This window comes from Bicyclus anynana, chromosome Z, assembly GCF_947172395.1.
Source record: "Bicyclus anynana chromosome Z, ilBicAnyn1.1, whole genome shotgun sequence".
Taxonomy (NCBI): Eukaryota; Metazoa; Arthropoda; class Insecta; order Lepidoptera; family Nymphalidae; genus Bicyclus; species Bicyclus anynana.
The window spans coordinates 18,071,019-18,092,989 of record NC_069110.1 but is presented as its reverse complement, the minus strand read 5'-3'; the positions used below and the strand labels follow the sequence as shown (position 1 = coordinate 18,092,989).

The 21,971-nt window shown below is 36.8% G+C and overlaps 1 protein-coding gene across 1 annotated transcript; it reads left to right on the top strand.

Annotated features, from left to right (window-relative positions):
• The first annotated feature begins 286 nt into the window (after nt 1-286).
• On the top strand, nt 287-21,633 carry LOC112045724 (exosome component 10). The gene is made up of 15 exons (XM_024082017.2): nt 287-510; nt 2,031-2,200; nt 5,091-5,256; nt 5,882-6,054; nt 6,954-7,171; nt 8,487-8,602; nt 9,474-9,637; nt 10,658-10,841; nt 12,546-12,691; nt 14,174-14,312; nt 15,477-15,607; nt 18,149-18,200; nt 18,770-18,817; nt 19,439-19,516; nt 20,303-21,633. Exons 1-15 carry the CDS (start codon nt 442-444, stop codon nt 20,618-20,620), a joined length of 2,172 nt encoding a protein of 723 aa, XP_023937785.1. The 5' UTR covers nt 287-441; the 3' UTR covers nt 20,621-21,633.
• Nucleotides 21,634-21,971: the final 338 nt, after the last annotated feature.

The window sequence follows — 21,971 nt, the reverse complement described above, 5'->3', positions numbered from 1 at the left end:
GATTTTCATCCTCCTCCTAACAAGTTAGCCCGCTTCCATCTTAGACTGCATCATCACTTACCATCAGGCGAGATTGTAGTCAAGGGCTAACTTGTAAAGAATAAAAAAAAAAAAAAAAAAAAAAAAAAAAGCAAGGCCTAATAGATGTTTTAATTTAAAAAGCCTTTGGCGCTTATTTTAGCTTGGCTTTGTAGAGTGATGTCTAGGTAATCCATAGATTTATGTAATCAATAATCATGTTAATCTGTGAGTCACTCATCACTGACTTTTGTCTTTGATAGTTCTCTGTGCATTTGTGTCTCATGGCGTCATGTCATTGTCATGTGTCATGTGAGAGTTTTAGGTTAAATTTATTAAAATTGATTTGGTTTGGATAATGTTCTAAATTCAACTACAGAATTAACAATTTAATTTTAACCAAGATAAGATAAATAATACACAATGAGTGAAAGTGAAAATCTAGAAGAAGCACAAGAATATAAGCCCGAACAAGTGGAAGCTTCATGCGAGGTGAGTTGTTATTATATATATATTCCAGGATTATAGAAGTTGAGTGAATCGTTGTATTATTAATACGATATTTACTGATATAATATAATTCGAAATGAAATGGAAATAGCCGTGGCGTATCGTATGATCGGAAACGTTTTTGGTTGTGGTTCATATACTATCCGTTCATCTTGCACGTGATAAAAAAATAACTCGCCTCACAAAATTGGCAATTTTGCATTCAACCACTACCTGCTCCCCAATGTATCTTTCCATGCGAGTCATTCATACTCCAACATCTGCAGTTGCCTTTGTTTTGACTCCAAGGTTCTTCTTCTTCTTTTTCTTCTTCTTGAAGTCGCGGCACTGCAGATCTTCTCGAGGTTCCTGTATCACGTTGACCGTCGTCAATCTATTGTGATCACCACTGACTATATTTCCCGTCCAATATTGGTTGCCGCCAGGTACAGCAGCAGTTTCTTGACTGGGATGTGTTTTACTCCTCCTCTTACTGTGAAATGCCCTAAGTGGAGGTTTCGTTTATGTATTAGGGCTGGGCTATTGCAAAGAATGTGCATAGTTGTTTCCTCTGCCTCCGCACAGAGTCTGCACAGATCTGTGTACTGGAGTTTAAGGTTGGAACTCCAAGGATGGAACTTATCTCCAATGCCTTAAAATTTTCTGTACTGTAATTGTATAGCATGAAAATTAAAAGTTGGCTTTGACAACCACTCAGGCTCAGTTAGTTGGCTTAGAATGCACGGACATCTTATTTTTGTTTTGTTATTCTCATGTGATCAGTCTGCAGACTATAAGCAGAGGCATTTAGAAGCAACATTCCCCAGCGGGAGAAAGCTACATGTACGTGCAAGCTGCATGTCTTTCGAAGCCTCAATAGCTCAATGGTAAGAGTGGTCAGACTCATCACTGAAGTGCTTCAATCCCCGCCCCGTTAGTCTGTTGTCATACCCACTCCTAGCACAGTCTTTTCCGACTAGTTGGAATGGAATGGGAATATTGGTCTTTGAAGGGGAATGGGAAAGTTTCAAAAAATATGGCTACAGCCAGTCTTTAATATTAGTGAGACAAATTACCAGCTATTAATTTTTAATAATTGTACATGGATATATTGTTAGTTGAGGCTACTTCCAGAAAGTGCAATCAACATTTGCTTGTTGCAGGGGTGAAGTATAAATTTTGGGTTTGGTCAGTTCAAACTGCCATGGATAATATTTTTCTGTAAATTTGGTTGGGCTAGACCAGATATAGGTAATGAATGGCTGCCAGTCTGACTTTGTGTATCAGTATTTACGTATATATGAACTGGCAACATTAGGTGCATCACTGTCCAGGACAAAATAAAAAGTAACGCACTTCTAAACTAAAAAATACTATATAATAGGTTGAATTTAAAAAGGTTAGGTAGAAATACAGTAGGGGTAGGGAGGAAGTGCACGTAAGTCAAAGGGAAGCTTGACCATTATTAAATTATGTTTTTGAAATTGGAAAGTAATGAATTAATCAAGTATTTTTTTTTATAGGAAGCTATGAATACAATGTCTGGTACTATAAGGAGGGCAAACAAGATTCCAAACTCCAAGAAAATATCAAACATTAAAAAGAAAAAAAAATTGCAAGATTTCACAGAGAATGTTGTAAAAACTCTCACCAATATGATGAAGATTGAGCAGACAGCAGTAACTCTAAAAGTGTAAGTAGACTTATATTTTTTTAATTTATTGTATTCAAATATTTATATGTTTGTGAGTTTGTAGAATGTTATTTCTGGATCTACTGAACCGATTATGAAAATTCTTTTACTAAAATAAAGCCATGTTATCTGTGTTATGTATTGATCAAGGTCTGGCCATCTCAGGTTCTTAGCCCATAAAGCATCATACCTTGAAAGTAATATATACAAGTATAATATTATATTTAGAGATGCGCCGACTATGAGTTTTGCCGACTAGCCGATCACGGTTTCCGGAATTTCCGTAAAGTTCTGTTTGGCCTGCAAGTGTGTTGATGTGTTTCGTTTACTTGGCATTGTTTTCTTAATTTATGTTCGCGCGCGAATTGAATACCGAGCAAGCGAAGGATTAAAATAAAATAACGATGTTTATCTTCTTCCTCCATACATAATATTATTGAGAAATATATACAAAATAATAAGTTGACTACGGCGCTCTTTGCCGACTACTATAGTTGCCGGCGGCGCATGTCTAATAATATTATTATACCTATACATAAATAGCTATGCGTTAAAAAATGTTCTAAAAACTAAAACTAGAATTAGACTCGAGGCTAAAGAGCTACTTGGTCTTTAAGCCTTCAAGTGGAGAGATACAAAGAGAGTCTTCAAAAAAGAGCTAAATAAAGTCTCTTGGAACATAAGCTGTGCGTCTCTTTAAATCTATAAGTAATTTCTTAAATCTGTGATATATTTATTGTACTGTGGTGCTTTATGCTGTGTGCATAAACCTACCTCTTCGATCACTATCTATTGCTGAAAACTGCATTAAAATCTGTTGAATAGTCTAAATAAAAATCTAAGCGAATGTCTGCTCGAAGCTACTTTATTTCATACAATGTAATGATTATAAATACTCTTAAAATAATAACTTGTATAATACTACTTGGCTAATGTAAAATCTCATTAAAAATAAAAAAATAAAAATTTTATTTTATTAACGAAAAGGGATAATGAAAGGTTTTTAAATTGTATATAAATTAGGAGTATGCTAATAGTAAAGCAATTTTGTGAAAGTAAAAGGGTATCTGCGATCATTACTTTCGTAGCTACAGGGTCATTTCAGGGTTATTTACCCGAATATATCATAAAAATCAATGATCAATGATATAAAAATCAATGAATATTCAAACCTGGTATCCCTATTGTCTTTGTGATATAGTAATAATTTGTAAAGCACTAAGGAGTATTGATATCAACGTCGTAGCAAATCAACAAATCAAAACGTCGTAGCAAAAAAACAATAATTTTGTAGAAACAATGCTGGAAAACGCTCGCCTATGCGCCGACTTGTGGACACGTACAATAACTGCTTCGATGAAGTCGATATATTTAGTATGTCCGAAAGCATGTACAAAAAAGCTATAACAGATATTTTAAAAAAAGAACAATCAATTAACTTAAATAGTGTGTAGTCAGTTTTGTGTAAATTATAATTTAGGTTTAACTGTATTTAACTGTTATGCGGTGAGTTGCAATTTGACTGTTAATATTATTATTATTGTTATTTGGTATATTTTGATAATATAAATTATTTGTTTACTTTTAATTACAAAAAAAAAAATATTCATATTAACATCACTATAAAAAAAATATTCATATTAACATCATTAAAAAAAACAATCAATTAATTGAATTATTCAGTAAAAAATTATTCAGTTTTGTGTAAAATATTTAAATTAGGTTTAACTGTTATGTAGTGTGTTGTAACTGTTATAGATCTCTCATTTATTTATTAGTTTATTTATTAGTTTTTTTTCATTTTAAATTTTATTAAATAACATATATTATTGTTAATTGGTATATTTTAATAAGTAGTATAAATTCTTTGTTTTTATTTATGTTATTGTAATTAATTATTTTTATTGTCTTTTGTGTACTTCTTCCTTTTGATTCGACTGCTTTATGTTAACCACTTTCCTTGTTTGTCTTGTAAATGTCATTTGTAGGTATGTTTTGTGACGCCTTTATTTTTAATTTGTGTAATTCGTGGATAGTGTTGTTGTTTACATGTTTATTAACCCCTTTGCATGGTAATTTAAGCCTTACTAACCTCTAATATGTAAATGTTTTCTGTCCCAAATAAATAAAAATAAAAAAATAAAATAAAATAAATCAAAATAACCTTAATGCCCTCTACCCCTTTCTAACCCTGTTAAGGGATGCATTTCAATAAATTATAAAACACTTTTCCATCAATTCTGTTATAATATGTATAAACAAAATTTGAAGTAGATTGCCCCCTTTTTTCAACCTCTTAGGGGTAGAGTTTCGGAAAATCCGTTCTTATCAGACTGATATATCATACAAAAAATACACTCTTTAAGTTTCAGGTCTATTAGCGGTTTTGGCTGTGTGTTGATCAGTTAGTCATTCAAGACAAAGCATTTCATACATATTTTGATTATACCAATATTTTAAAGGAGTAAGGTGTGAGGTTGTAGAGGGTAATCATTGGATCTACTGAACTGACTTTGAAATTATTTGTACCATTTTAAAATCACGTTATTTGTAATTTTCATAAGCTATTTCATGCCCATATGCCCATTAGAAAGGAACGCTATGCAGGTGAACACGCGCGGCATTTGCTAGTAGTTTCTTATAAAGTAAATTTAACCAGCTTTCGTTATGTTATACAATGTATGAGAATGATTATCATAATCTTAAATTTATAATTTATTTTCATCTGCTCTGCCTTTTGAAATTAAAAGAGATTTTTTTAATACTGCAAAGCAAAACTACTCCTCTTGTCTACTGCAAAGCTATTATTTGATTATGTAAAAGATCATGAGATTCTAAATAATGCGAATTTTAAATTACTCTTTATAGAAATTTATTATGTTTATGACAGTGACGACCCGGAATTCATAATGGAACGGTTGATAGATGCCAATGATAGGATATTGGATAGAATTCACAGTAACATTGATTGTTTCGACAAAGGCATAAAACCAAAAAACCTTGCGGAAACATCGGCGCGTGGAGGTCTATCCAATCCCATTGTTACTACCATAAAGGTAAGCTATATTATTTATCAAAATATTGATAGTAAATGTCACCTGGCCTTTTATTCTTCTGACACAAGTTTAGAGAATTTAGAGGTTTCGCTTGTATCATAGGGAAAAGCCATAGAGCCGTGATAGCCCAGTGGATATGACCTCTGCCTCTGATTCCGGAGGGTGTGGGTTTGAATTTGGTCCGGGGCATGCACCTCCAACTTTTCAGTTGTGTGCATTTTAAGAAATTAAATATCACGTGTCTGACTCAATGAAAGATAATATCGTGAGGAAACCTGCATAGCAGAGAATTATCCTAATTCTCTGCGTGTGTGAAGTCTGCCAAACCGCATTGGGCCAGCGTGGTGGACTATTGGCCTTATCCCTCTTATTCTGAGAGGAGACTCGAGCTTAGCAGTGAGCCGATTATGGGTTGATGACGACGATAGGGAAAAGTGGACGCCCTTAGAATTAGAAATATGGGAGACGATCTCAGACAACAGACAGCAGAAGGCAACTGAAGAAGAGAGGCAAAGGGGATTATGAAAGTCTGGAGGAGGCCTATGTCCAACTACGAGGGCAGTGTCACATAAAATGGCATTGAAAAAATAATCAATAAATAAAGGGTTTGTTTCTATTTTTGTAGGTAGGGGCAACAACCTATACAGGCGGTAAAAATATAGTGGCTCCCCAGATATTTTTTAAAGACAAAGTGGATAACTCAGCTACTCCGTTTGTGCCAAAGATAACCCACAAACCGCATAGTCTTCGACCTCTAGCCTTGGAGCCACAGTACAATGACTGTGGTGAAGTAATTGGGTGAGTAAAGCTAATCTCTAGGATGTATTATGTTTCCGTTAGCAATATAGCTTTAGATTTTTGTTGGTTACAATTTGGGTTTCATTGGCAGATTAGAATGTAAAAAATATTTTCTTTATTAATTGTTCTTGCATGTTCTACTTGCTTTTATTTTTACGCAGACGCAGGCTTTGCCTTAAATAAAAAAAAAAAAAAAATATAGAAAAACAAACAAAAAGTATGGTTCAAATATGAGGTCTTTTCTCCATCTTTCGAATTGACTTCTTCATTGTAAGGTCAGTCTTAACCACAATAATAAAATTTACAAGTATTTATATGAATTGTAATCAATCTTCTATCTATCTATAATCAATATATACATATACAATAATAAAAATTTTAATAAAAAAAATACAACCGACTTCAAAACCTAAAAACGTACCCACTAAACTAAAAAGCGAAAAATAACATCATAATATGTTCCCAAGCCATGTGAGAATATCTTATAGATTTAGATTTTGCAGACAGTGTTGTTTCATGTGGTCCTGTCAGAAATGGCTTAAATTAAGACAACACCGGCTAAGCACCGCCTTCATACTACAGAATAGGATAGGGTAGCAAAGCGGAGCTTGACCGAGTCCGCGAGTTTTTAATATTTTTATTCATCACCTATCTTCGTACAAATAGAAGAACATAGATTACAATTTATTATTATTTATCATCACTGACGATGTTTTTTCTTCACCGTTTGAGGCGTGATATTTAATTTAATTTCTTAAAATGCAATTATTTCTTATACAAGTAAAAAGTAGTATTTATTTTTATTTATCAAACAGCACGTAAAACACCATGTTTACTTCTCCCATCATCTCCCATTGTTTTGCCTGATTCACGATAATACTAAAAATGTTTTGTTTTAGATACAAACATCCCTATGAATATGAGCTGACTGTAACCCAACCGAAGCTCAGTTGGCTGAAACCAGAACCAGGCGACATTGAGCTGCCATTGCCACTTGAGTCGACGAGTCTAACATTTGTAGACAATGTAGCACAGCTGCATGAGCTCTTAGCACACCTTCACACGGTCGACGAGTTGGCTATAGACCTGGAGCACCACCATACGCGGTCATTTTTGGGTATTATCATCTCTCTTTATAACCTTAAAGACCTTGGCCTCGTTAGAACTCCAGTAAGTTGTATATAAAAATGGGTATCCAAAGCTAGTCTAGTAGAAATACACCACATTTGGCTGACCAGGGAGAACAACAGAATGGGATAAGGGGACTATTATTAGTTTTAAATGAGCTTCTTAACCAATCACGGGATCTGCTCTGTGTTTTTATTGTAGTCACACAGTAAGTCCTTGGAGTGCTAAGATATTTGACTCTTCTTTTACCCATTTTTGAAATACGATTAGATAGATGAATAAATATATTACCTGTGTTATGGGTATGTGTATTGCCCATAACACAGGCTAACTACGCTTCCTTTGGAACTAAATATTGATATGACTGTTGTTCAAGCATATTTATTTATCAATCTACTCGTATTCAATCTAAATTGTATAACTGGAAGAGGAATTTCGAAATATTTAAATGACATTGGGAAATGATGAACATTTTAACTCGTACAATGTAACTTGTATAAATTAAATTGTTCATCATCCCAGTTTGTTGTGTTTACAATGTAACTTGCAACCTAGGGCATATATGCTTACGGCGGGCATCCACAGATCCGCATCGTACGCATCGCATCAAACGGATTTTAGTATCCTATCTAAGTGCGTCCATTGATCCGCATCGTGCGGATCGCAACGAACGGGTTTTATCTATAACTAGCGGACTCGCTCAAGCTTCGCTTTGACTTATTAATTTATTTATTTGCACTTCTTCCCTATCCCTACCTTACACTACCATACTCCTACCCCTACCCCTACCCTACCCCTACCCTACCTCTACTCTACCCCTACCCTACCCTACCCTTCAACTACCCTACCACTACCCTACCCCTACCCTATCCCTATACCATAAACCTACCCTACCACTACCCTATCCTACCCCTACCCTACCCCTACCCTACCCCTACCCTACCCCTACCCTACCGCTACCCTACCCCTACCCTATCCCTATACCATACCCCTACCCTACCACTACCCTATCCTAGGATTTAGGGGTTTGAAAAATAGATGTTGGCCGATTCTCAGACCTACTGAATATGCACAAAAAATTTCATCAAAATCGGTCGAGCCGTTTCGGAGGAGTTCAAGTTCGAACACCGCGACACGAGAATTTTATATATTAGATTAAAAATTAAAGATGTGATGCGATGCGGATCAGTGGACGCCTACCATTATTCGCATGTGCCTTTAATTTGCCCGAAAACAGTTATTTTGTTTGGCGGCAGTAGCTTATTTTGGTAATAAATGTTAAAAGACAAATATCTTCTTTCCAGGCTTTACCTGCCTGATTCAGATAACGACTGACAGAGATTATGTTATTGATGCTTTGGCGTTGAGATCCGAGCTCCATATATTAAACGAAATTTTTACTAATCCGGACATACTTAAAGTGAGTATCACTTTTAGTTTACTTATTTCCATTGAATTATAAAATATAAATACATCAACGCATATAAACAAGATAGAAGTGTCTCTCATTTCAAAATAACTGTGTTTTCTTAAGTGGTTTACAAGCTACTGAAAAGCATCAAGCAAAATTATTTTGTCTGTATGTTTGTCCGGGCTATTAAATAGAACGGCTGAACCGATTTAAACGGGATTTTCACTGGTACATTGAGCAACATATAGGCTGCTTTTTATTCCAGAGAAATCGATGGTTCCCACTGGATAAATTTAATAACTGAATTTTACGCTAACAATGTTGCGGGCGTCGGCTAGTATCTTAAATATAAGCAAAGTCTGAAGCACCGTTATTTTATATTTGGGGCTTTTTAACACGCTTATATTACTTCACTTGTAATGTATGTATGTAAGAAAATCTTGGAATCTTAATTTGTCCCACTGCCCAGTCTTCAATTTAGATGAAAGTTTGCACACGCTCTGAGTTCTGATGACAATACATGACAAGCTAAGAAACGTCATTACAAATCCAATATGGCAGACAGGCTATTTGAAATGCACCCTCATTTTATGAGTATCAAGCGTGTTTTTTAGTTTTTTAAACAATTCATTTTATATAAATGTCAGTGCATAATAACCGTTAAGTTATTTGAAAATAACTTAGCGATTATTTTGTAGCAACAAAAGCCTCATACAAATATTAACGTGAAAGTGAAATTTGAAGTTTAATTTTTTGAAATTACCTCCTTTTTGATTATTCCTTATTTTCGCATGTTTTCAGTTTCTCTTGTAATGGACATTGTGTGAGTAAGTTATGTTGTGCGTGTATGGAGAAAATTAACTTTTCACCTTACTTTCAGATTCTTCATGGCGCAGGTAATGACATTCTTTGGCTACAGCGTGATTTTGGCGTCTATATAGTCAATATGTTCGATACCCACCAGGCGTCGGTAGTACTAAGCTTGCCTAAAAGATCTCTTGGTGCATTGTTAACTCACTACTGTGGCGTCACAACAGATAAAAGGTATTCTTTTTTATTCTCTACAAGTTAGCCCTTGACTACAATCTCACCTGATGGTAAGTGATGATGTAATCTAAGTTGGAAGCGGGCTAACTTGTTAGGAGGAGGAAGAAATCTACACCCTTTTCGGTTTCTACACGACGAAGAAAACCTCAATCGACCCAGCCAGGAATCGAACCCAGGACCTCCGTCATGTAAATCCACCGCGCATGCCACTGCGCCACGGAGGCCGTCTAAAATTACTGGAGCACAACCTTTCTAATACCCCTGAACTAGAAATTTCAAATTATTTTTCATGAAAATGAAACTACCACAACCAACTTTAAAAATAGCAGGGAGAATGGTGTTTCATGTTTACAATTATTATTTTAAAGAAAATAATAAAACAAATTCTTTAAATAAAAATATGTATCTACAGTTAACATAACTGTAGAAGAAATTACCATATTGAAGAGATTATTAAAGTCCCAGCACAGTCATCAGGTGTTATTCCAAATCACGGAAGCTAAACTCTTAACAACATGTAGAAGTAGCTACTGTTATAATTCGATGGAGCCTGCTGCACACTCAAAAAAGATGACGTCATGCGTCGTTTTTGCGCTCTAGGGTTGACAATTTTTTTATAAGAATTAAAGTATATTATGGTCTATGAAGATTATTAAACAGTATTTTAGAAAAACAAACATTTTCTTTTAAAAAACGCTACTATCATTATTTTCTTATGACGTTGTCACGTTCAACTATCGTCAGTAAACCGACTTTACAGACAACCGACGATAGTTGAACGTGACAACGTCATAAAAAAAATTCTGATGATATAATTGCATTTTTCGAAAGAAAAATGTTCGTTTTTTCTGAAATAATGTTTAATAATCTTCATAAACCAGAATATACTTTATTTCTTGTAAAAAAAGTTGGCAACCCTAGAGAGAAGGAACGACGCATGACGTCATCTTTTTTCGAGTGTGCAGCCGGCTCCATCGAATTATAAGACGTTGACACGTCACAAACATTTGTTCACAGTTACCAGCTAGCCGACTGGCGTCTACGTCCGCTTCCAGATAGTATGCTGAGATATGCCCGAATTGATACGCATTATCTGCCGTACATCTGGCGCCGAATGCGTCGCGACCTCATCCAAGCAGATAAAGGACAAACAAAACTACTTGAAAATGTGTTTCAGGCGAGCAAGAAAATCTGCCTATCGGTGAGTTCAATAGGAATGATGACCGTTTTTTAAATCTATACTAATATTATAAACATAAGAAGAAATACTTTATTGCACACAAAAATACAATTATAAATTAAAACATTAAAAAGATAATTTAAACTTAGCATCCAAAGGCGGCCTTATTACTATAGGTAATCTCTACCAGGCAACCCCTGACGAGAGAACTTGTGAAGATAGAGCGGGAAGATGCAACAGGTACATTATATGTAATTATATATACATATAAATAATTAAATAAATATATATACGTAAATATGATATTGAAATTAACATATGTATTACATAATATATTACAACTAAAAATATACATATATATATAATATATATATAGCTGATGGACGTCCACAACTGGACATAGGCCTTTTGCTTGGACTTCCAAACAAAATGGTCTCGAGCCGCCAGCATCCAGCGGCTCCTTGCAACCCGCTTGATGTCATCGGTCCATTTAAAGGGGGGTCCACCAACACTGCGCTTTCCGGTGCGGGGTCGCCATGCCAGCACCTTAGGACCCCAACATCCATCGGTTCTTCGAACTATACGGCCTGCCTAATGCCACTTCAGCTTCGCGACTCGCTGAGCTATATCAGTCTGTTGTATAAGATAATATAATACTCTTGAACATTCTTTCACCACTGAAAAAAGAGAAGAAAGCCACGTTAAAAACTGGGGCATCTTTAAGATGAGATTGAATAGGCATCTTCTATGTAAGAGCGATCTACTTAAGGCCACAGGTGAGATTGTGGTCAAGCGCGAGCTTATTCCTTATAAAAAATTAATTTTAGATTAAGTATGCTTACGCCAGAGGAAACTTATCCTGAGCCAGTAATTTCACTGGCAGTTATACTTATCAGAAAAAAAATATCTTGAATCTTAGTCTATTATTGAAATTGAAATTATCTTGACATTTTCATCAAGTGAAATGTAGAAAAAAACATAGGTCTTCAACAAAAAGTGCTAGTTCAGAGGGGTTAAAAAACTTTTACATGCGAGCGAAGCCGCACCAGCTACTTCCGTATCAGCCGTATCAATGACTAGCTGACGCCGCGCGGTTTCACCTTCGTGGTTCTCGTTCCCGTAGAAGTACGGGGATAATACATAGCCTATAGCTTTCCTCGATAAATGGCCTATCTAACACTGAAAGAATTTTTCAAATCGAAGCAGTAGTTCTTGAGATTAGCGCGTTCATATCAAACAAACAAACAAACTCTTCAGCTTTATATATTAGTATAGAGTATAGATACAGAGCCCCCGGACTACTGGGGCCCCTTACGTGTGAAAGCAAAATATCGCAATCTCTTTTTTTCTCTGGCTAAGCGTGTGCCCAAAAGTTAGTAACATTCTACATAGGTTAAGTCACTGTCATATTGATTTTAAACGAACATTTTTTGTGAGAAATCTTTACCCTTCATTTGGGCACCTCAACTAAGTTTGATACAGGGCCCCTCCGAGGCAAGCTACGCACGTGTCTCAAACGGTGAAGGAAAAACATTGTGAGGAAACGTGCATAGCAGAGAATTATTATTTCTCTGCGTGTGTGAAGTCTGCCAATCCGCATTGGGCCAGCGTGGTAGACTATTAGCCTAATCCCTTTCATTCTGAGAGGAGACTCGAGCTCAGCGGTGAGCCGAATATGGGTTGATTATGGTGGTGGTGGTATTAATATTAAAACTTTTGTTTCAGGTATATCGAAAGCCGCTGGTACAACACAATGATCCAATTTTAATGATATGCAGAAATAGAAAATATAACTTTCAACAGATGTCTGCCGTGCGATTATTGCATGAGTGGAGGTTTGAGCAAGGACGAGAGCGCGACGATAATCCAAAGTGAGTAGTTATTACAAACTTTAATAAGTATATTGTAGCCAATAGACGGCCCAACAGTCACTTACAGACATCAATTTAACTAGGCAACCTATTTGCAATTTGTCACTGTAAATATTATATAGCATTTATTTCTTATCACTAATATATGTATCATCATCATCATCATATCAGCCGATGGACGTCCACTGCAGGACATAGGCCTTTTGTAAGGACTTCCAAACATCACGATACTGAGCCACCTGCATCCAGCGAATCCCTGCGACTCGCTTGATGTCGTCAGTCCACCTGGTGGGGTACACCACAAAATACAAAATGTATTATGATTCAAAAATATTTAAAATTCAACCCCTAAAGGGTTAAAAAGGAGTTAAAGATTTTTCAATGTAAATTGTTCGTTTTTGGAGGTATATTTTTGTAAAATGGTAGGGACTTATAAAACAATACAAACTAAATAAAACATGAGAAATTTTCAAAAGAAGGGGTTTTAATGGAAATGAAAGTTTACATCGATTTTCACGCGGACGAAGTCGCGGGCGTCCGCTAGTCACTAATAAATAACAGGTGAGGGCATATTTCTGATGCCGGATCTTATATTACATAGTCTGTGGTAGTGTACGCTAGTGTAGACTTCAAATGTTTTTCAGATAGCATGGGTACGGTGACAGTCTCCTGTATGACGTTCATAATACGTACTGTTATCATGAATCGCGGCAAACTTTCAAGAATGAAACTAACTGTCACCCGCACCATCCCACATGAACTGAACTGTAGTGTACGCTAAATCTCCTTACTTCTTGCTTCGACTATGTGTGTAACATCAAATGGTGTCTTTAATTACTTTTGTAACGCGGCAAACTCAATATTTTTGGTCGCGTCAATATAATATATCCCTCAGTACCTGCTTACCTACTTACCCTGCCGAATGATTCCAAACACGCGAGACGCAGGACGCGAGAGGGATAAGAGCCCGATCGTAAAATCAAAGTAGAGTCCAGTTCCATTCCATTCAGTGCGCCTGCGACAGCTCCAAACGCTACCCGCGCATTCGTGAGGCGTAATGCTCCGATCGTGTAATAAAAATGTTAAACTACCTATGTTAAAGTTCGAATGTTGAGTGTCATTAAGTAAATCGTCTATGTCCCATCAAAAGTTGTTTGATTTACTGGCTGGGCAGATTGAGATTTTCTTAATTTGTCCAGGTCTGGCTGCCGTGGCTAGTTACCACCCTACCGGCAAAGATGTACCGCCAAGCGATTTAGCGTTCCGGTACGATGCCGTGTAGAAACCGAAAGGGGTGTGGATTTTCATCCTCCTCCTAACAAGTTAGCCCGCTTCCATCTTAGACTGCATCATCACTTACCATCAGGTGAGATTGTAGTCAAGGGCTAACTTGTAAAAAAAAAAAAAATCCGTAAGGGTGAGTGCTCGTGGTAGAACCCCCTTAAATCTTATGTTATCATTGAATGTTTTTTCTTGTTTCAGTTTCCTCTTGCCAAATAACATGTTGCTGTCTCTATGCGAACACTTACCGAAAGACAAGGAGGCCATTTGTGCTCTATGTTCGCCAGTTTCTCCCTTTATAAAGGAGAACATTATGACTATCCACCAGACAATAATGCATGTAAGTACGTTTGTTTGCGATAAACTCTAAAATTGAGTGTCCTCTCAGAATGAGAGGGGCTAGGCCAATAATCCGGCCGAAGGACGCATATCGCCCGAACGCAAAACAGAAAACTTATTTATTTCGCTATCAACCCATATTGGGCTCACTGCTGAGCTCGAGTCTCATGTCAGAATGAGAATAGACCAATAGTCCACCACGCTGGCCCAATACGTATTGGCAGACTTCATACACGTAGCGAAATAAAAAAATTCTCTGGTATGCAGGTTTCCTCACGATGTTTTTTCTTCGCCGTTTGAGATATTTAATATTTTTTTACAATGCACACAACTGAAAAGTTGGAGGTCCATGCCCCGGACCGGATTCTAGCCTACAACCCCCGGAATCGGAGGCAGAGGTCATATCCACTGGGCTATCACGGCTCCCGAATATAATTTTGTAAACATAAAATCCTAAACTGTCCTGAACTGAGTACCATACCATACAGTTTACTTTGTATAATACAATAATAAGACCGATTTTTTTTTGACTAGCAGACTACCGCGACTTCGTCCATGTGAAAATCCATGTAAATTTTCAACCCACGTCTATTTAATATTTATACGATATATATTGATAACGATTTATATTGAAAAAAAACTTCAACCCCTTTTTGACCCTTAAGGGTTGAATTTTAAATGTTTTTGAATTACATTACATACAGAATTTTTTTCATTATTTATGGACAAATATTTATAGCTCTAAAAATGAAGGACTTTCCACACAAACTTTCAACCCCTATTTCAACCCCTTTAGATTTTATTTTGGCAATAAACAGTATCCTGTAACATTCTCTGTATAATGGTCTCAAACTGTGCTAAGTTTCATTTGAATTCATTCTATAGTTTCAGCGAAATGCCCGGTCAAGATAAAATACATATATACAAATATAGACAGACAAAAAATCGAAAAAAAAAAAAAATATTTTGGCTATATATATTATATAGCTTCATAATGTCCTCCAACAAAAATTTTCAAAATATTTTCAGTATACAGAATTTGGCCTGTTACTGTTTCATTATAAGTATATATAGATTATTATACATACTGGGCATATATTAACTGCATAAGTCTCGTGAAGCCAAGCATTATTGTATGTAAATTTTGTGTTATTTATATTTTCAGTGTCGCAGATTAACAAATAATAACGTCGCAATACCCTCTACATCGATCGCATCTACACCTGTTGTGGGTCCCATAGTTGAAGCGCTGTACTCGGACTATAATGTCCACGAAAAATACAACCCAAACACCAAGTTAGTTTTCATCATCTTTACCATCATCTTGTTCATCATTCTAAGTTTCGCACAAGGGCCACACGCGACAGCGACAAACGCCGCTACAAGAAGCAACAAAAGTAGCAAGCGCGCGACAGCCACTTGTGATCGATGGGCGACGCTTGTGGTCTGTGGCTGCTACTTTTTTAACCCATACATGCAGTATCATAATCGCGTGAGTGGCGTTTTGCGGCGTTTAGTGGCCGGTGCGGGCCACAAGAAGCGAGCAGCAGCGATTGTAGCGTGTGGTGGTCACCGGTGTCAACAGTGTGCGGCGAGTCTATAAAAAATGTATGAAAACTACAGGAAATATGCCAGTTGCGGCGTAATCTCGAGACGGGAAAAAAGACAAGTGTCGGCTAATAGCGGCGCTGCCAGATTTTTTTTTAAATTTATTCATTTGTAATCAATAGCGTTACTGTACATAATTATTAGATTACATTACCTTAAACCTAAGGCCACAATGATTACAGTATATACATATTATACAAGCTACAATACAATTTCGGTTAAATTAACATTATGAAAGATTGACGTAAGAAAGACAATTAACTAAAGAAGAAAAGTTAAAATTGTATATAATATTATTATGTAAAATTTTAACAATTTGTGAGTGTGTGTGAGTGTGTGTGTATGTTTGTGTGTGTGACTGCGAGTGTAAATTACGAAGTTCTGTGTGACAGTAGCGATATTTCGCTCTCACTTCTCATTGAGCTGGAAGGAAAGTGTTAGACCAGTATCATTTTTTAACTATTAGAGGTCCTGGGCACATTAGGATAACGGCGTCCCTATGACCAAAATAAACCACTATTTTTAGGGTTCCGAATCTCAAAAGAAAAAAACGGAACCCTTATAGGATCGCTTCGTTGTCCGTTTGTCTTTCTTGTTGTGTAATTCTTTATGGGTTACTTGGGATAGGCGAGGAGAGTGACTTGAGTGGAAAAGTGGAGTGTTTGTTAACTGTCAAGGGGCCCCTTAACCCTACACACAACGTTCACAAGTGCGTGACTCCACTCAAGGTCGTTCTCTGCCATTCTAGGGTCTTATTTTGGTTATCGCCATAGAGGTTTGATATATTAGGTACTTGAATGAGGCGATGTTGAATAGTAGGTATATTTATTATTTCACTGATTGTAACAATTGTATATGGATATAAAATAAAAGGAATATCAAATAGATGATGTGATGTGGAATGGAGAAACGGTAAAGATGTAATGGATGGGCGAAACAATATATCCACGCATGCGCGGTCGAGGGAATTCTAAATATGAAATGAATCTGGAATGTGAATGTAGATGACCTAACCTAAAGTGGGCGAACGAAAGAGTTCGTTCGCCACACCACCGCCCTACGGAGAAAAAAAAAATAATAAAAATAAAAGAAATAGTAAATGCACTAGAAGAGCAGGACTCGTCCAGCCACGGCTTTAAAGGCTTGGAGTCGACGAGCAGCGTAGAGCGCGCCGGGCGGCGTGATGAGCGCACCGGGCGGCATGATGTCAGCGTGGCGGCGCGGAGAGTGCCCCGGGCAGCGATGTGCGCGAGCCAGGCGGCGCACCCTGCGCGCAGGGCCATGACATCAGCAGTGCAGTTGGGCGTCGCGCGTGAGCAAGCGACGCGGAGACAGCGCGCCTGGCAGCGGTATGCGCGAGCCAGTGGCGCGGATAGTGCGCAGTGCGCCAAGACACCAGTGCTGCAGTGCCGCGCATAATGAGCAGACGGCAAGGGGGCAGCAGGCACGGCGGCGCGTGGTCGGCGCCGGAACGCGCCGTGTGCCAAAAAAAATCAGCACTGGGGCGCTGCACGAGTTGAGTAGAGGCGGCGAGGCAGGCCGGGCGCCATGTCACCAGCGCTGGGTTGCCGCGCAACAAGGGCAAACGGCGAGTGAGGGCGGCGCAGCGACGCGTGGACGGCGTCGAAGTGCACCGGATCCTGAATCAGCGCTGGGGCGCAACATTTATGGACGATTTTTCTTGATTGAGTTTGAACATTTCTTGTGTTTTCAGCATCATTTTTTCACTGTATTGAAGTCTTGAATATATATTTTTCTGACACAAACGGTTGCTATGTTACGATTTTTCTTTTGTTGCGTTGCGTGTTCCATTTTCGGTGGTCACCAATATCGCCATAGAGGTTTGGTATTTGTAAATAGATATGAAGATTTATTCACTGAACTGATTATAACAATATTGTAAATGGATATAAAATAAAAGTAGGTACTATCAAATAGGTGATGCGACGTGCGGAATGGAGGACTGGTAAAGATGTAATGGATGGGCGAAACAATATATCCACGCATGCGCGGTCGAGGGAATTCTAAATATGAAATGAATCTGGAATGTGAATGTAGATGGCCTAACCTAAAGTGGGCGAACGAAAGAGTTCGTTCGCCACATGGTTACAGTTTGATTTGTTAATTAAGCTGTCCTGACAAATGTTGTGAATAACCTTTGTCCGACATTGGTTTGCTTATTTTTGTTATCTACTTCTGAGTCTGCTAAAACCTTGATTATATTTACAGGGCAGATAGCGCTACTACGGTGAAGCAAGAGGAAAACACTGGAAAAGAAATCGTTAGTAATTCAGACTTGCTAAAATCTTTTTAACTTGCTTAAAGACCTTGGTCTCGAAGAACTACAGTAAGTTCTATATTAGAACGGGTATCCAGACCAACAAAATCTATAGAAACAGTTCTTATTAACACGTTAAATCGTTCATATTATACTTCGACGGAGGAGTCAAAGTTAAGATCTTGTGGTGTGGAGAATTAAGAAATTTCTCAGGTTTCATTTTTTTGGTTTCATTTGGAGATACGTGTTATTTAGTTTCGTAAAATGCACATAACTGTAAAGTTGGATGTGCATGCCCCTGACCGGATTCGAACCTACGCCCTCCGAATCGAAGGCAAAGGTCATATCCACTGGGTAATCACGTCTCTAAACATCTGATAGTCGTTATGAAATAATCTAACATTATTAAAATCGCCCACAGTTGAGCAGTTTGTTCGATCTATGCTCCATATCGCCTCAAAAATTTGCAGATTAAACATATCGAAACAAAAAGAAAATCAGCTTGTTTTTTAGTTTGTTTTTTATTTTATTCACTTATGATCGAATTACAGTTATAAAAAAATGTTTCAAAGGTGCCGGAGTTGCTGATTTTTTTGGAAGACAAAGGACCGCCATGCCGTGTAAGTAAAATTTCCTTCCTTCCAAAATAATGAATATTCTGTTGGCCTAAAAGCTTGCTTTCCGTAGTTAATAATTTTCCAATTATGCAATGAATGAATTTCTCGATTTATTACTAAGATTTATTTGTACGGAATCCTGACTGGGTTAGTCCGATTCGTACTCGGTATTTTCGTCGTTCAAACCGAAACCGTAAAGTCGTTCTCAAGTAATCATGTTTGTAGTGTTAATCGTCTGGTCGGGTCCAAACCTGCCAAAAATCGTTAGAATGGAAAGAAAAAACAAGCGATACCTCGGAATAAAACTCTGAAAAAAAAACCCCTTGAAGAAGAGAAAGTTTATTAAATAAACTATAACACTTGGAAGTCTGGCTAAACAATCATTGGTATAAATATTGTGGTGAAAATGGCGTTTTGCCCGGCCGCTTAAACAAGGGCATGACGCTCTCGCCTTACGGATCGTGCCCTAAAAATACCTTGTATATAATGGGTCTTTTTAGCCCCTAGTATAACAATCTACAATTTAGGTGTTCAGACACGTTTATCTACTAAATTGCACGTTACTCGACTAAAATGCCAAGGTAGTCAGAACTAGGCTTAATAGTTTGTTGTATATCATTTCAGAAACTGAAAATCAAATGCGCCTGGGACCATTTCCTGTCACCTTACGAAAGATACAGGAATTATTGCGATTATATTCAGGTATATAATATTAGTGTAAGAGGTGACCACAAGCACTTAAAAACTTCACGGAAATGGGGATTTCAAGGGCTGAACTTTATGATCTTGCGATCTAAAAAAAAATTACGATTTGTCATATAAATAACAATACAATGGAAATGGAGTGTTGAGTGAGTGAGTCTTCGTCGGCGACGTGAGAACTGTCTTAGTCCAGATAGTAAAGGATATTTTAGGGAGTATATTTCTGCAACAAGCGTTGGGATTGGTGATGTGCGAGCGAGACTCAACTACTGATTGGTACTTTAATGACGGGGTTGAGGGAGTAATTGAACGATACCCATTTCTATTATATTGTTATTTCTATGAATATCATATATATATCTAGTTATATATTGGAGTAGTATTTAAGGCGATGTTTATTATGTAATAGATCATGCTCATATCCTCGCAGCGCATGGTCTATAAATGTCATTTAGTTTTAGCATGATACGACAATAGGAGGACTTATTGTCGTTTACAGAACAATTTACCTGACGCCCGCGACTTCGCCCGCGTGATACTCGATGTAAACTTTGAACTACCCCTACCTCTAGCTTAAAAGATGGAGTATACAGTACAGAATTTACCTCTCTACAGATTTATTATAAGTATAGATGTATTATTTTTAATGTAAATTAGAAAAAATATTTCAGAATAACTTATGATAGTTTGTGTCTAGTTAGTTAAAAAATAGGCTACAGTTTAGTTGTAATTCCAGGAACTTAGTAAGTGAAAAGGTCAAACGTCTAATCTTTGTCTTTTTTACAGGTTCAAGAGATAAAAACAGAACCAAAAATTATTGTTAAACGTAACGACCGCGTCCCTGATACGAAATTGCCTCCGCCATCATCATCTGCCGAAAATGCAAAAATTAAACACACCAATGAGCAAAAAAATGAAACTACTTCGCCAGTTACAGAGATTACGCACAAATTTCACGTTCCTAAAGTTCGTAAAGAGGTGAACAAAGAAGCGTCCACTAGTAGTGGTAATTCTTTTAATAGAGCAAGTAGTAACCCGTACCGCAACGCTTCGTATGCCAAATACTACGCTGGCAACCAAAAAAAGAACAAACGTAAGAAGTGAGCTCTTTTCGATTATACCCAACCTTAGATTGTGTAAACACTTTTCGCCGGTATGTGATGACAACCAATTAGAGTTACCTTGTAATTCATAAAGTTGACATTTATTTATTTTAGTCAGGGATCCCTAGAACATTTTCTACACCTGATTACTAACAAGCTAATTTTTCGTTTATCTCGATGAGACGATCAACTTTTTTATTTACGAAAATTCTTGATTCTGGTAGCTAACAGAGTTACCAGGAAATGAAAATTTCACACACGCAGAGAATTCACGATGTTTTCCTTCACCTTTTGAGACATATTTAACAGCCACAATGTCCTACAAATTGCATTATCTCGTTCCGACGCTCTCAGAATTTCAGAATCAAGAATTTTCGTAAATAAAAAAAGTTGATCGTATCATCGAGCCAAAAAAGTAGCTTGTTAGTAACCAGATGTACAAAATGTTCTAGGGATCCCTGACTATTTATGACAGTTATGTATTTGAATAATACATTGTCATAGTAAGATGTATTTGGATTATACTTCATAGTAAGCTGTAAACTATAATAACCTTCTATAGCATTTATAGATTATGAAATTTAAAAAGTAAGAAAAAAATGACAACTTCTAATTAATATAAATGACAACACAATCATGTAATGTGTGTAAAATGTATATATAACGTCTCAGTTTATATTTAAACAACCCTTTATGTACCTTACGGCTACGAATCCATCTGATACTTTTCGTTCTATTAATGTGTTGTGTTATATTTTTTTTGTATTTTTATAAATGGATATGTATTACCAGAATTAATAAATAAGCTATCTTGTATTGCTGATAAATGTCAAAAAAATACATTGCCTTTGTGGCATTATAATTTCTAATACTTTGATTTAGATGTACATACTCGTAATCAATATTTCTTTATAAGTATATTAAATAAGTATATGTTTAATATATAGTTATTCAATGTAAAATCTTGAGCTAAAAAAAATTAAAGTTTTGTTTTTGCGAACTTTCATTTACGGAGACATTTTTTTTTTTTGTGATAGCATAATTATGGCTATTTTTTCATTATGGCTTCGCATTTTATCCATATAGCCAGTCCTCTAGTTAAGTTAAATAATTTGCCGTATTACGGCAAAAGTGGTCAAATATAGTCCATCGTCCGTCATTGTCGGTCAGTCGGTACTAAGTACCGGCAAAGACGTATTGCCAAGCGATTTAGTGTTCCGGTACGATGTCGTGTAGAAACCGAAAGAAGTGTGATTTTCATCCTCCTCCTAACAAGCCCGCTTCCATCTAAGACTGCTTCAACACTTACCATCAGGTGAGATTGTAGTCGAGGGCTAACTTGTAAAGAATAA

Coding starts and splice junctions, on each gene's coding strand:
- LOC112045724 (XM_024082017.2), top strand. CDS start 442: ATGAGTGAAAGTGAAAATCTAGAAGAAGCACAAGAATATAAGCCCGAA. Junction 2,201..5,090: donor ACAGCAGTAACTCTAAAAGT/GTAAGTAGACTT, acceptor TGTTTATGACAG/TGACGACCCGGAATTCATAA. Junction 12,692..14,173: donor GAGCGCGACGATAATCCAAA/GTGAGTAGTTAT, acceptor TTCTTGTTTCAG/TTTCCTCTTGCCAAATAACA.